This window comes from Xenopus laevis, chromosome 3L, assembly GCF_017654675.1.
Source record: "Xenopus laevis strain J_2021 chromosome 3L, Xenopus_laevis_v10.1, whole genome shotgun sequence".
Classification (NCBI taxonomy): Eukaryota; Metazoa; Chordata; class Amphibia; order Anura; family Pipidae; genus Xenopus; species Xenopus laevis.
Window position 1 is genome coordinate 10471388 of NC_054375.1, and position 16305 is coordinate 10487692.

The 16305-nt window shown below is 44.6% G+C and overlaps 2 protein-coding genes across 5 annotated transcripts in view; both read left to right on the top strand.

The window, feature by feature from the left end:
- LOC121400993 overlaps positions 1-7896 on the top strand; it is an 840200-nt gene extending 832304 nt beyond the window's left edge. For both annotated transcript variants that reach the window (XM_041585370.1, XM_041585369.1), the window contains exon 3: positions 4420-7896. In XM_041585370.1, the coding sequence (XP_041441304.1) occupies positions 5855-6727 (873 nt within the window). In that variant the 5' untranslated portion in view covers positions 4420-5854 and the 3' untranslated portion in view covers positions 6728-7896. The remainder of the gene's footprint in view (positions 1-4419) is intronic.
- LOC121393056 overlaps positions 1-16305 on the top strand; it is a 1743327-nt gene that overhangs the window by 1019020 nt on the left and 708002 nt on the right. The gene's annotated exons all lie outside the window — the stretch shown is intronic.

The following is a 16305-nucleotide window of genomic DNA, read 5'->3' on the forward strand; positions in this document are numbered from 1 at the left end:
CCCTACACTTATGATTTCAAGTTAATCCCCCGCACACAGGCTATCCCGACACTCATTTACAGGTAAAATATATGGATTGCCTTAGCCGATTTGTGGTCTGACCCAGGGGCTGCTGCCCCAAGTCTGTCGCTAAGGGAAACAATTTCACCAAGCATCCAAGGTCTAACGCGTTTTGCAACAACGTACTTCTCAGAGACCTCAGTATCCATTATACCACCATGTGTCTTATACCCAAGAGAAAACCCCTCCCAAGGAACTTGTCATATCAATTAACATAGGCAAAGTTTCCGCACACCAGAGTGCTTTATAATCCAAAATCTTTATTGATCCATAGTAATGGGCACACAGTACGTCTAGCTTGACGCGTTTCGGGCACAGACGGCCTTAATCATTAGCATGTCCGTTATTATGGAACAATAAAGATTTTTTTATTTTAAAGCACTCCGGTGAGCAGAAACGTTGTCTTTTCTTCTTCCTATTCAGTGAGGCGTGGGACGCCAAGAGAATCCCGCGCACCCCACCGACCCCGATCCTCAACTTCAACTGCCGGCTTCTGGCTTTATATCCCCTGCGTCTGCTCACCCCGCCCTTTTGTGACATCATCAGCGGGTTGGGTCTATAAAGGGAAGTCAGAAGTCAGGCTCAGGCGGGCGCGGAGAAAAACCCGACCCGCACATCACTACACTACTTCATATTAGTTAAATGTATCATAAAGTTCACAAGTTGCAAGTTCATAAGTTACAAATTGTTACAAAATTTCCTGTTGTAAAGCAATCGTGTTTCTTTTCATTAGAGGTTTTCTACTTTGCGATATAGTCGCTCTTATATAACAGATTAGGTGCTTAATTTCATATATATATATATCTTCTAAAAAAGAACCACACTCTCAGGGAGTAAACGATTATAGATAGCTTTAATGCAGGTTACAGACTAACGTTTGGGCCCAACGAGGCCTTTCTCAAAGTGCTAACATAGTATTAAAACGAGCCTTATATCTATGTACTGGCGGGAAAAACAGCAGTCACAACTATGACGTGAGAACTAAGCGACTGCCTATTGAATACATCACATTAAGTACATAAATAGTGTAAACCAGCCTCACAGTAAGTTTAAATACCAACTTTAGCTTATATATTAAATGTGTCGTTTAACAACAGCATGGGATGTGTAGTTCAGCAACAGCATGGGATGTAGATAATTAGATGCCATAAGGTATATAACTTGAGAGTGCAGTGATGGAGCTTAATAGCTGCTGATAGAAGCATCAATAGTTTTATTGGGGTGTATATAGGGAATTGAGTAGGAGCTGGGACATGGACAGGGAGGCTGATAATATCATATTCAAAGGAAGTCACATTAGTAACATTTGTAACACATTATGTTCACTTCGGTTAACAATCAACTACATAGTGTTACTTAATGGTTTGTTTTTAACCCTTTGATTGATAATCAAGTATGTGAGTATGCTGAAGTGTGTAAGGTGATAACACAACAGACTGACTGATGCATACATCTTAATGACATGGTTTACACTATTTATGTACTTAATGTGATGTATTTAATAGGCAGTCGCTTAGTTCTCACATCATAGTTGTGACTGCTGTTTTTCCCGCCAGTACATAGATATAAGGCTCGTTTTAATACTATGTTAGCACTTTGAGAAAGGCCTCGTTGGGCCGAAACGTTAGTCTGTAACCTGTATTTCCAACACTCTGAAGGAGAAGGAGCATTGGGGCTTCAGGTAACGGGGTTGTCCCATTCCTGACTAACTCCCATGTTTCTGCTGTATTATTATTATTTTATTATTATTAACATGTATTTATATAGCGCCAACATATTGTGTAGCACTGTAAAGTAAATGTGATTATACAACTAAATCACATGAATTATATACATAGAACATATGGAGTTACATAAATTACAATCACCGGTACAAAAGGTGAGAAAGGCCCTATGCAAAAGAGCATACACTCTAAAGGGAGGGAGTAATACACAAGTCGTGGGAGTGGGCTAGATCGAATTAAGTGGGTGAGAAATGTAGCACTGTATGTGGTGTTGCATTTGGTGGTTAAGCAGAGTAAGGGGAGGCTTCTTGAAAGAAGTGCGTTTTAAGAGATTTCTTCAAAGCAGAAAAGTTGGGAGAAAGTCGGACAGATCGTGGGAGAGAGTTCCAGAGGAGGGGTGCAGCCCTTGCAAAGTCTTGAATGCGAGCATGTGAGGAGGTAATGAGAGAAGAGTTGAGTAGCAGGTCAGTAGAGGAGCGTAGTAAGTGGTTGGGTGAGTATATAGAGATGAGTTGAGAGATGTAGGGTGGGGCAGAGTTATGAAGTGCTTTGAAGTCAGGGTCATTAATTTGAATTTGATTCTGAAAGGTAGCGGATGCCAGTGCAGGTATTGACAGAAGGCGAGGCAGAGGAGGAGCGGTTGCTGAGGTGTATGAGCCTCGCAGCAGTGTTCATTATGGACTGGAGAGGTGACAGTCTCTGGAGGTGAAGGCCAATTAAAAGAGTTACTGTAGTCTAGACGTGATATGACGAGAGAGTGAACAAGAATTTTGGCAGCATCTTGGGTGATGAATGATCGTATTTTGGATATGTTTTTATGTTTGGACATGATTTAATAAGTGACTGGATATGAGGAGTGAATGACAGGGCAGAATCTAGGATAACCCCAAGGCCTGGGGAGACCGGGTGATAGTGGAATTGTTAGCTATGATGGATCCTTTGGGATGTTACTGGTGTTAGCTGGAGGAAAGAGAACCATTTCAGTTTTAGAGAGGTTTAATTTAAGGCAGCATTGTGACATCCAGGTAGAGATAGGCAGGAAGAGATGCGAGTTAGGAGTTCTGGGTTGAGATCAGGAGATGAGAGATAGATCTGAGTATCATCAGCATAGAGGTGGTAGTGGAAACCATTCGAGTTGATTAATTTGCCGAGGGAGGAAGTATAGAGGGAGAATAGTAATGGTCCCTGGACAGAGCCTTGAGGATCCCCAACAGAAAGAGGTAGGGGAGAAGTTGCTACTCCGTTGTAGGAGACACTGAAGTAACGATAAGTAAAGTAAGAAGAGAACAAGGACAGGGCTGTGTCACGAAGGCCAAACGAATGGAGGGACTGGAGGAGGAGAGGGTGATCTACAGTGTCAGATGCAGCTGAGAGATCAAGTAGTATTAGTAGTGAGAAATGATTGTTGGCTTTAGCGGTTAAAAGGTCATTAGTTAGTCGAGTCAGGGCAGTTTCAGTGGCGTGTTGTGGCTTAAAACCAGATTGTAGGGGGTCCAGCAGGTTATTGTCAGAGAGAAATGAGGTTAGTCGATTGTAGACTAGGCGCTCAAGTAGTTTATGTATCCCACCTATTCTTTATAATAAAGTGTAGGATATTGTGTGTTTACAATGTATGCGAGAATTCAAATATCAACGTCAGGGTTGCCAGGCTGGTAGTTTAAAATTAGATCTGGCAACCCTGCATTGAGGGAAGAGTAATGTATGATGGAAGAGTACTGTATAAGGGGAAAGTACTGTATGAGGGGAGAGTGCAGTACGAGGGGAGAGTACTTTATGAGGAAAGAGTACTGTATGAGAGGAGAGTATTGTATGAGGGAAGAGTACAGATGAGGGGAGAGTGCAGTACGAGGGGAGAGTACTGTGTATTAAAGTGTAGGATATTGTGTGTTTACCGTGTGATCCGAGAATCCAAATGCCAACGCCAGGGTTGCTGGTGGTTTATAATTAGACCTGTCAACCCTGCCCGACGCGTTGAGGGGAGAGTAATGTATGATGGAAGAGTACAGATGAGGGGAGAGTACTGAATGAACGGAGAGTACTGTATGAGGGGAGAGTACTGTATGAGGGGAGAGTATTCTATGATGGAAGAGTATTGTATGAGGGGAGAGTAAGGTTTGAGGGGAAAGTACTTGACCCCCTTAAGCTAATGCAGCATGAAGAGGAATCACACAAATAAAAATTTGTCGCCCTTAATGGAAAGCAATCAGGTGAGAGCAAAAGGGGGTTAGAGATAGGGCTGCCGAGAGAGAGAGAAGTGGGTACTTATGGCCTCCCACTGAGAGGGCATTGCTGTCAGGGCTCACCGTTCCTCTACAGCGCCGCTTCCAAGATGACGGCACCCATAGCCACCACGTGGACAACAGCCTAGTGACGCCGGTGTGCAGATGCGTGATGATGTGTCTGGTGCCAAAATTCTAAATGAAAGGACACCAAGGTCACGGATTTAATGCCCGATTGTAGGATTTGGCTACTTCATTCCTGGCTGTTTCTATTTTCCTGTGATTGCTGATTATTGGATTTTTCTGTTTTGATTATTGCCGCCAGCCTTTTGAACTATTGCCTGTATCTTGACTACGTTTATTCTTGATCCCTTCTGTACCGCGATCTTGGACTTTAACCAGAAGTTTCCTCCTAGGTCCGGACTTTCCCCGCTGAGAGCCGATAGGCCCCCGTGACAATTGCACCTTCACAGCAATGACCTTGGGTGCCGCTGGCCAGGCTTTGGGTGTACAGAACGTTCAAACAAGAGATGGGTTAGAATTATATTCGTTATCTTATTATTGTTTGTTCAAATTTATTCTATTTATATAACTTAAAGGAAATCAATGAATTGTATATGGAGAGATTGAGACAGATACATTGAGAGAGAGATCATATGAGATGCATAGATGGAAGTAGACTGGTGAATGGTGGATACAGACAGATAGAGAGAGAGGGAGATAAAAAGATAGATCCTGAGGGGCGTGGCTAGCTGTACGAAGGAGCAGACGTGTTCCACCAGAGCTCTGTGGACCTCACGAATAATTTCGCCCCATTTATATATTTAAACAGCTTCTATTACCATTTGCTTATGTGATACCGGCTTGGGAAGCTACCCGCTGCAATAGAGGTTAAATCTGGTTCTCTGACACCGACGGAGCCGCCTTGCTGATTAGGGCCTACCTCACGGCCAGACGCCTGGACTGGCGTTCACTCGTGGCCTGTAGCTGCGAACGGCCTGGAGCCGCGGCACTGCTCCCTCCTCATCGCCTCCCAGCTGGTCTATATAAGGGGTGAGTGCCCAAAGACCCCTTCGCGTTTGGCCCCAGTGGCTCTGACGGCAGCGGCTGTTTCCAGAGACTCCCTGGCCTGGTCCCCCGTGACGCCGTCAACCTGAAGCGCTGCGACGTCAGCGGGGTGCCGCAGACAGAGACCTGCCTGAGCTAATCCACGGACTAAGCTAATCCGGTGAGCCGTATGGTTCCTTCCTCTGTTCCCTGGGGCCGACGGTACCTGTAAAAGTCGCGCCGAGCAGGCGCTCCAAGCTGGAACGCATATGCCACGTGTTACTGCGCTGGAACGCATATACCACGTGATACTGCGCAGAGGAAGCGCTCCAAGCTGGAACGCATATACCACGTGATACTGCGCAGCCATTAGGGAGAGGGCAAGTCGCCATAGTGAGTTAGTGCTGCATATTGCCAGATCCTGCACTGCTCTCGAGGTGGGGGCAGTGCCAGCAGTACCACTTTGGCCCCACAACTGAGCGTAAGCTCCTCTATGATATTGTCTTGCTATCCTTGGTGCCTCAGTGGTGTGGCTTGGGAGTAAAGAGTGCCATAGCTACGTGTCATTTCTATGCTCCCTGTTGCTCTCTCTCTTCTGCAAAGTAGTGGGTCCCTAAAGCTGCAAGTTAAATCTACCACTTTCCCACGGCACTGATATAACGGAACTGTTTGTTTTATTGTATCCATGCTGAATTAACAGGATATACTTCTGGGAGCTCCGTGGTGTTATTAATCCTGACAATATACTAATCTACTGAAGATCTGTAGTTCTCCTTGTGCTGAGCATTCCTCCACGTGTTTATTATGCGTAGTAGCAGGGCACCGAAAAAGCCTGGTGAATCGTCACAGAAGATGGACCAGTTTGTGAGGAGGTCTGGTCATGATGGCGCTGCACCCTCTTCCCCTTCTTCCATACCAGCCGAAGATGCTTCGGAGACGGCATTTGCACCAATTCTTGCCGCAATAGCGACCTGCCAAACCACACTCACTACTCACATAGAGGAGGTTAAAATTGACCTATCTCTGATCAAAGTGGATTTGCAGGCTGTAAGGGAACGAACGACAGCTGTGGAAGCCAGGGTTAGTGCTCTGGAAGATATGTGTGCACCAGTTCCAGCACAGCTCACTGAATTACAGCAGCAAATAAAGCAGCAAGCTTCTCTCTTGGATGATTATGAAAACCGTCAACGTCGTAACAATGTGCGGGTGGTGGGGCTCCCGGAGGGCGCAGAGGGCAATTCGCCTACTGATTTTGCTGAAAGATGGCTCAAGCAACTTTTGCCTAATGCACCCTTCACTACACACTATACAGTGGAACGGGCTCATCGCGTCCCGGGTCGTCCTAGACCTCCGGGTGCTCCCCCGCGCCCCTTTCTTATACGATTACTTCACTTTCGAGATAGAGATGCGTCTCTCTCTGAAGCAAGATCGAAAGGCCAGCTGGTGCATGAAGGGGCCAATATATCTCTGTACCCTGACTACTCTACTTATCTGCAGAAACAGCGCAGCACCTTTACCGGCGTAAAGCGGCAGTTACGTGACCTGAAGTTGGTTTATGCCATGCTATACCCGGCTAAACTCAAGGTCATTGACGCCAACAAATCTCATTTTTTTAATACTCCTGAAGAGGCATTGAGCTGGATTGAAGCACGGTCTGGCAGAGGTCCCAGGCCGTAATTGTTCTTCACTGAGCCTCTTCTTCAATGGTTACCTGACCTGTTATACATGGTTTCTATATCCTTCCACTGTTAAGAGAAGAGGAGAAGCTAATGCATGTGCCTTTTCGATGTTATCCCTATTGCAAGATGTAGCTGTCAGTGCAAGTGTTTATCTCGTGTTGCTAGGCTGTTGATGCCTCTGTATGTCTCGGCAGTACCAGGTGATCGAGCAATCTACAGTATTGAGACTCTTTCAGTGGCAGACACAGTGCCTTCTGCGAGTAATCTGGACTCATGTAGGTGCTGCCGTTAACCTTACCTGGACGCTGCCACCTGTTTTGGAACTTTTTGTGCACAAGGCATCTCATACTACGCATATGCAACTTGATATAATTTCCTTGGGATTGCATGATATCCTTTAGTTCTGCAGTTTACTTTTCATTATCCTGTGAACTGTTGACCAATCACCACGGAAGCTCTTTGGCCACAACAAGATTTGGAACGACCTTGTTGAGGGCAACCAAACTCCCCAGTTGATATTATGTTTGGGATACTAAGCCCACCAGACTGTGAGGGTTGGGCAGGGTGGGGGGCAGTTGGGTGGGGGTTTTATTTTTGTGTATGTTGTTTTAACTATGTCTTTTCTGTCTCACTTCAATCTTTCTTTCCTTCTTTTCTTTCCCTCCCTGGCTGGATAACACTGTATGTACTTGGCGGGCTATTGAGTCGCAGGGTGTCCGGAAGCCTGAAACTTATTCATCATAGAGTGAGTACTCATCCCCTTTTACACACCACCAAATGGCTACTGTTAAGTTAGTATCTTGGAATGTTCGGGGCCTTAATGATAAGGTAAAGCGGGCATTAGTCTTCAACTTTATTAAATCTTATACCCCACATATTCTCCTACTTCAGGAGACCCACTTAGTTGGGAGTCGGGTCTTGGCTCTCCGAAAACCGTGGGTTGCGTATATTCATCATACTACTTATTCAACTTATGCTAGGGGCACCTCGGTCCTGGTTAGGAAGGGTTTCCCCTTTGATCTCATGGAGGTGCGTTCGGACAGGGCAGGCAGATATCAAATTTTGGCGTGTGCTATAGCTGGATTCCCTATCCTCATAGCTAATGTGTATGTCCCTCCCCCCTTCGCAGAAACGGTACTTCATGATCTGTATCAGACACTGCTGCAATTGCCCCCTCTATTGTAACCCTCTATTGGATAGGCTGTCCGCCCCTCCAGTAACTACCTCTAAACTTGCAGATTGGGCCCAGGCGTACAATTTGGTAGATGTATGGCGCTGGAAGTATCCGGACCGCAGACAATTCTCCTGTTATTCTACTACCTATCAGTCATTGTCTCGAATTGATTTGGCAATGGTTACCCCGGATCTCCTCCCCAAAGTTAGAGAGGTTGGATATTTGCCACGGGGAATCTCGGATCATGCGCCTTTGCTTCTTTCGTTAGACCTCCTCTCCGACCCCGCAAATAGAACTTGGAGGCTGAGCCCATACTGGTTGAAGGTCCCTAGTGTGGTCGGGGAATCCGCTGATTCAGTTGCACAATATTGGAGTGTAAATCATGGCTCTGCGGATCCCTCGATTGCTTGGGAGGCTTTTAAGGCAGTCTCCCGAGGTACCCTAATGGCTGCAGTGGCCAGAGCTAGGAACATCTCCAAGGACACTCTACAACACCTAGAATCGGCAGTTACCCGATCTGAAGCGGCTTATATTGACAATCCCACGACACAGACGCATGGGGAGTTTGCTACTGCTCTTAGGCATCTCAATTTGCATAGGATAGAATTGACTAAAAAGCAACTTCTACACGCCACCAGCACTACGTTTGCGTATGGTGATAAAAATGGCAAGCCTTTAGCTTTCCTAGCCAGTCCTCCCAATGGTACTTCTGCTGTCCCCAGGATACTTTCCTCAACAGGGGAAATGTTGACCTCCCCTCCTGAGATAGCTTTGGAATTCAGTAAATACTACTCCTCTCTCTACACCTCTACTGCGCATTACTCTAATGCTGACCTTCATGAGTATCTTAATGGGATTCCCATACCGAATATTTCGCCTCAGCAGGCGAAATACATGGATTCCCCGATTTCTCCTCTTGAGATTGCTGAAGCCATACTATCCTTTCCCTCCGGCAAATCCCCAGGCCCGGATGGATTTGTTATAGAATGGTATCGTATTCATATACGCGAGATAGTCCCCAAATTACATGAGACCCTGATGTATGCCTTTGAAAATTTTTCTCTCCCTAAAACGTTCTCAGACGCGACAATTGTGGTCATCCCCAAACCAGGGAAGGATCCCACGCTGTGTTCCTCTTATAGACCAATCTCGCTGCTCAACATGGAAATCAAAATTCTTGCAAAAATTTTAGCTAAGCGTCTTGTTAAAGTTGTATCTACGGTGGTGGAGCCTGATCAGACCGGCTTTATGCCTTCTAAATCAACCAGCTTTAACCTGAGAAGATTGTTCCTTAATTTGCAACTAAAACATGAAAACATGGGCTCCCGGCTGGTGGTCTCATTAGACACGGCGAAGGCATTTGACTCGGTAGAATGGCCATACTTGTGGGAGGTTGTTACTAGAATGGGTTTTGGCCCTTCCTTTACAAAGTGGCTTAAATTGATGTACAGTGAACCGAGGGCATCCATCAGGGTTAACAGCATTACTTCCACTCCGTTTCACCTTACCAGAGGTACTCGTCAAGGGTGCCCTCTCTCCCCGCTCATATTTGCGTTGGCAATTGAACCCATGGCCATAGCAATTAGGCAATCTCAGGGAGTAAGGGGATTCATCTACAAAACAATAGAGGAGAAGGTCTCATTGTATGCAGATGATACGCTCCTATACTTAGCTGACCCACATGAATCGCTTGCCTCTGTACTTGGGATTGTCAAACAATTTGGTACGTTCTCAGGCCTTCAAATTAATTGGGACAAGTCCATATTATTTCCCCTTGACGGACAACTTCCAATAGAGACGGCTGCGGACTGTACCCTAAAAGTGGCAGACCATTTTAAGTACCTAGGGATAATGGTGCATAAAGATTCGACTTTATTTTTGCAGCATAACTTGTACTCTTTACACCGTAGATTTAAGGACACGCTTGCACACTGGACCAAACTCCCTCTCACGCTAATAGGCAGAATTAATATATGCAAAATGATTTATCTTCCTAAATTTCTTTATATACTGAGTAATACCCCCTGCCACATACCCAAGAAAGCCTTACAAGATATAGACCGTACGCAATCTGAATTTATTTGGGGTAACAAAACGCCCACACTGTCCAGACCCACTCTCAATGCTCCACAGGATCAGCTGGGACTGTCCTCTCCCAATTATGAGCTGTATTATTTTGCCTCCCAGGCCTCGCATGCCGCTGGTTGGAAGGTGTTTGACGCTGATAACCCGGCATCCATAATAGAGGCTCTATATCTTACTTCTGTTGAAAGCCTGCACAATGCTTTATATAGAACTCGAAAGGATCTTGGCCCTTTACTACCTGTAATGGATGCCACTAAGAGAGCTTGGGATGCAATTGTGCAAATCACTAAAGCTGATACCACTCTATCTCCGGATTCACCTTTATGGGGTAATAGTAACTTTCCACACTTAGCCACATTCTCAGAGGTGGGAACATGGAGTAAATTTGGTCTTAAGCGACTGTCTCAAATATATGCTGATGGTACTTTTCCCGCACTGCCTAGACTTCGCCAGATCCTCTCTCTGCCTGACCTGTCCGAATTCCGCTATAACCAGATCAGTCATCTTTGCTCAGCACAATTCCCAACCCCTCCTCTACACCTACAGTACACAGGGATAGAAATATTGATATCTCAACCCGCCAAGGTCAAGCTCCTATCCAATGCATATAAGCACTTAATTTCTAATAGATATGATCCCCGACCCAGAGTGAAGTATAAGTGGGAGAGTAGTGGGGTTTGTATAGACCCTGATGATTGGGAAGAAATTATAGACAACTTATATGTCCCACTGGTGAGTGTAAGAGACAGGCTCATACAGTTTAAGATCATGCATCAAACATACCTCACCCCTCAGAAACTATTTACGATGGGGAAAATGGCTTCACCCAGCTGTCCAAGATGTGGTGCTTCTGTTGCTAATTTCATGCATTTAATGTGGGATTGCCCAGTGATACTTAGATATTGGAGGGCAATTGTGAACTTTATGGCTACCGAACTGGATCTTCCCCAGATACTTAACCCTGCTACCTGTCTTCTGGGTCTCCTTGACTCCGTGATACCTAGAGTAAATACTAGATGCCTGATGAGGTTACTTTTCTTTTACGCAAAGAAAGTTGTTGCCCTGCACTGGATGGGCCCATCGCCACCAACTCTGACTAGATGGCTTGGACTAATTAATTCGCAACTGGAACTGTATAAACTCACGTACTTAGCACGCGGATGCCCGAAGAAATTTGAGAATATTTGGAACCCTTGGCTCGAGTCGCCAGCCACCTCGACCAACCAATGATAGTCCCTTTTTCAGCCATACCTCTTTTCTCTACTTTCCCCCCTCTCTCTTTCCTTCTAACTAGCTTTCCTTCTTTCTAATTTTTTCTGTTGTTAAAATTCAATAAAAATTAACCTTTTAAAAAAAAAAAAAGATAGATCCTGTAGTAGGAGGTCCAGCTTTTGTTCAGCCCCCCCCCCTTAGTTCATAACAAAGTTCCAGATGTAGGAAATATCAATGTCTATCAGCCATGGTTTCAAACATTAGACCCCAAATTCCACCCTAACGAACCATCATAGTGTTTTGTATCCTGGGCATTCTTCCCAAATCTCACCCTAACTGGCCTCCGATGACCTTCAAGATGATGTTTCAGGGGTATCTAGGAAATCAAACAGACACTTGACCCACATTTTCCCCTAATTGGCCTTCATGATGGTCTTTCAGAGTTATCTACGGTATAAGAAATCATCAGCTATTAAGCCATAGGGGCAAATTTACTAAAGGGCAAAGTGGCTAATGCTGGAGAAAATTCGCCAGCGTGACGTCATTTTGGCACTTCGCCAATTTACTAATGGGCACCGGCATAATTAGGAGATGGGACTCTAGCGCAACTTCACACTCTAACGGCAGGTGTGTTTTCCCTCTGGCGAAAGAGCGTTACTACGCGAATTCACTGAGTTTATGTTTTTACTGAACGTTAACTCTATCACCAGACTTGCCTCCGCCACCTCAGACCAGGCGAAGTGCAATAGAGTAGATAGGACTTGGTCCAAAAAAAGTTGAAATGTTTTATAAGTCCCAAAAAACAATGGCGTCTTTTTCTTTTTACAGGGTGATAGGCTACAAGAGATTGTACTTTTTTTTTTGGTACCCTCCTTTCCCCCTACATTTCCTTACCAGGTCCGGACTGAGATTCACAATAGGCCCTGGCATTCCAAGTACACAGAGGCCCAAGCAGCCCCCCATCAGCCCACTAAATAGTCACTGTCTATGGCAACTTACAGCAGCCCCTCTGGCATTTGCCAGAACCAACAGATTGTCAGTCCGGGCCTTACATATGGCACATAAACTATACTGTGGGCTCATGTGTAGGGCAATATAACAACTTTATTTTATTTTTAAGGTTCCCTGGGCTTCTGTAGTGTAATGTATTTGCTGCAACATATATGTCCATTGAAATTTAACTTCCCGCCATATGCAAATTATCTAACGCTAGTGCAACTTCGCTATGCCTGCCGTAGTAACAGCGCAACTTCGTAAGTGTTTGGCGGTGGCAATGAAACTTTGCAACTTGGTGAATTATTGTTGTCTGTGTGAAGTTGCGCCTGGCGAAATGTGGCGAAGGCGATGAAGCCGTCGCTGGCGAATTTTTGCCCGTTAGTGATTTTCCCCTATAGTACGTAGAATATCTAGGACATCAGATAACTTCACCCCAAATCTCACTGAAATGGCCTTTCAAGGTGGCTTTTCAGGGGTAACTAGGTCAGCAACGCTTACCCTAAATCTTACACTAACCGGCTTTCATGATTGTCTTTCAGGGTATGTAGGACAGAAAATAGACATCCACCAAAAGGCTTAACCTACTTGGCCTTCAAGATGATGTTTCAGTGATATTTATGAAAAAAGACACCCAACATCTTATCTTAACTGGCCTTCAAACTTGGCATTCAGGGGTTCTTAGGAGAACAAATATGCTTTCTCCCCAAATCTCACCCTAGCTACCCTTCAGGCTTTCATCTGTCACTGCCCCCAAGGGTGTCAAGCCCTACAGTCTGGGAACCTCAGATAAGAACCCAGCACAACTTTGCCACACACACACTATCGGAAACCACAACGCGTCTCTGAGCAACGTTTGCACGGATAGAAGACTAAAAGCTCATTAGAATCTCTCGGCAGAATAATTATTTCCACGTTATTGCGTGTGATTATTGAATGGGAGTCCATAGAGCAGACTGACGAGAATTCACTTCTATCAGCAAAGACACATTTTCTCCTCCACAATAAATGGGTTTGTTTGTCAACTATAACACACTGGGTACGAGGGACTATAATTTATCCGCTTTTACCCCAATGGAGCATCCAAGTGTTGGAGAGCTGATTGGTGCCATTTTTCCTGTGCTCCCAGGCAGGGCAGTCCTAAGAGTCTGAGTACCCCAGGGTAGAGCCCTGCAGGGTGTTGGGTACCCCCCAAAAAAACAGCGAATCTGTAGGTTGTAGGAAGGACTTTCAGATGCAGGTTGGGGGTCTGAGGGTTTGCAGGTCAAGTTGTGGATCTTGAAAAGTTTTATTCCTTTAAAGGACAAGGAAAGGCAAAAAAATAAAATCCCATTTTTACTTTCTTTAATGAAAAAGAAACCTATCTCCAGGACAAGGACAAGGAAAGGCAAAAAAATAAAATCCCATTTTTACTTTCTTTAATGAAAAAGAAACCTATCTCCAATATACTTTAATTTAAAAATGTGTACCGTTTTTATAAGAAACCTGACTGTATGCAGTGAAATTCTCCCTTCATTTACTGCTGCGGAAAGGAATTGTCAGATGGTCCCTAACTGCTGAGCAGGGAAACAATCATACTTATGAACAGCTGGGGGAGCCCCCACCTTACTTCCCAGCCATGCAGAATTCAAGCAGCTTTGTTAATGACGATCCCTAAGCAGCCCAGACCACACTGAACATGTGCAGGGTCAGGCAAAGATGTTTAACCAAGTTACAAGATGACAGCCCCCTGTGGCCAACTTTGAAAGCATAAATCATTTGTTTGATTAGGCTTTGTGGTGCAGTAAGTTCATGCTTATGTTTAGTATACAAAATACAGCATTTCTAGCCTTATTCTATTGTAGACTTTGCTTGTCCTTTAAAAGTTTTTAAAAATGTTTTTTTTTTCTGCCTAGCCCACTAATGATGACATCACTTCTGGTTTCCAGCAACGGCACTTCCTGCTTTATGGTGGTCAGCTTTTCGTGGATCAGTTTGCAGATCAGGCAGTTGCGGGTCAGGTAGGTAAAAATGTGGGTGTGGGTTACAGGTCTTGGTATTAAAAATTGTTTCCACTCAGGACTCTACCCCAGGGTTGGGGGCCACCATACTAAAGTTTTGGTTCACCTTTGAGTTAACTTTTAGTATTTTATAGAATAGGCGATTCTAAGCAACTTTTGGTCTTCGTTATTTATTTTTCATTGTTTTTTTTTAATATTTGCCTTCTTCTGACTCTTTCCAGATTTCAAATGGGGGTCATTGACTCCATCTAAAACCAATGCTCAGTAAGGCTACAAATTATTGTTATTCCTACTTTTTATTGCTCATCTTTCTATTTAGGCCTCTGCCTTTCATATTCCAGTCTCTTATTCACGTCAATTCATGGTTGCTAGGGTAATTTGAACCCTAGCAACCAGATATTGGAAACTGCAAACTGGAGAGCTGCTGAATAAAAAGCTATATAACTCAAAAACCACGAAAAATAAAAAATGGAAACCAAAATATCATACTAAAAGTTAACTTAAAGAGGATGTTCACCTTTGAGTTAACTTTTATTTTGTTCAGGTAAGTTTTATTGAACATAAGCAAATTTATACATCACATTCAGTAGGATATACGTATGAGCTTGACAACAATATTCCATTACAGGAGACAATAATGATCCAGTTCTAGCTAATATCTACTTAAGTCTGGTCACACTATACTTTACCATGACAGAGTTTATTTTACAAATAATCACAGCTCCAGTACCTCTGCGGGGGGTATTTCCTTAGCCAGGGGTCCCATATCCTATGGAACTTATCCAGACAGCCCTTACATTTGGCTAACATGAACTCTGTGTTGGCCAGATTAGACACCTCACTTATCCAATGTGCTACTACTGGCGGGGCCTCCGCTTTCCAGTTAAGGGTAATGATTCTATGCACTTGAAATAGAGCTTTACTTAGAAGTAGAGCCCCTTGAGAGTCCACAATAGTATCTGACTGTATATTTAATACGCATAGTTTAGGGTCATTTAGGTTATCCCTCCCCGTTACTTCCTCTAGGATCTCCAGTGTCTCGCTCCAGTATGCCTGAAGCTTGGGGCAACTCCAAAGGGTATGTAGTAGATCCCCCACTGCTTGTTTGCATCTAAGACAGTGGTGAGAGATTGGGGAACATTAGTCTGCTCCTCGTGTAGTAGGCCCTATGTAGGGGGTACAGCTGTAATATTCTGTGCCTAGGAATGAAGGACACTTGAGACGGGGCTTTAAGCGCAGCGACCACTGCGTATCAGTAAGGACTCCAAGATCCCTTTCCCATTGCTCTCTGCATTTTAAGGCTTTATCCTTGTGTCGGTACTTACAGATCAGTTTGTACACCCTTGAACTTATGCCCTGGGTCTTTTCTGTATTTATTAGTGCAATGATTAGGTGCCCAGCTATTTCCCGGGGCTTCTCTTTGTACCACTTTGTTAGCTTTAACCTGAGCCTCATATAGAATAACCAATGGGATGAGGGGATGGCCCTCCCAGCCCGAAGTTCGGAGAATGCAAGGGGTTTGTCATGTCACCATACATCATCTATTTTGCTTACCCCTTTGTCTAACCAACCTTCTGGGGGCTTTAGCTCCACCACTCCGCCCAGGTTGGCATTTCCCCATAGCGGGGTAGACGGGTCAACATTTGAAATTCCCATTAGATGGGTAATCTTGGATAAGACCCACTTGACATTCCCTAAAGTGGGGTTGAGGTTAGTCTTGTTAGCTTTGACAGGCACCATGAGGAGTGCTTGGAGGTTGGAAAGGTTTTTGGGAATTAATGTGCTCCAGACCTTATACAGGGCTCTATGGGCAATCCATCAGCACCTGCAGCTTTCCCATTAGGGAAAGAATCAATGGCCTCTTTCACCTCAATTAGGGATATATTTGACTCCAGGTACTCTCGATACTCAGGAATTAGTTGGGGAAGCTGCACCGAGTTAAGGAATGCTTCTACCCCTGGCATATCTGTGGGGGCTAGGGTGGATGAGTACAGCTTGAATCTGCGCTTAATGGGATTATTAAGGCCCCTGACATTCCAGCTAATACACTTTCTAGACATTTATACATTCAATAGCATGTTGTGCAGGGTAGAACCAATTCCAATTTTCCAA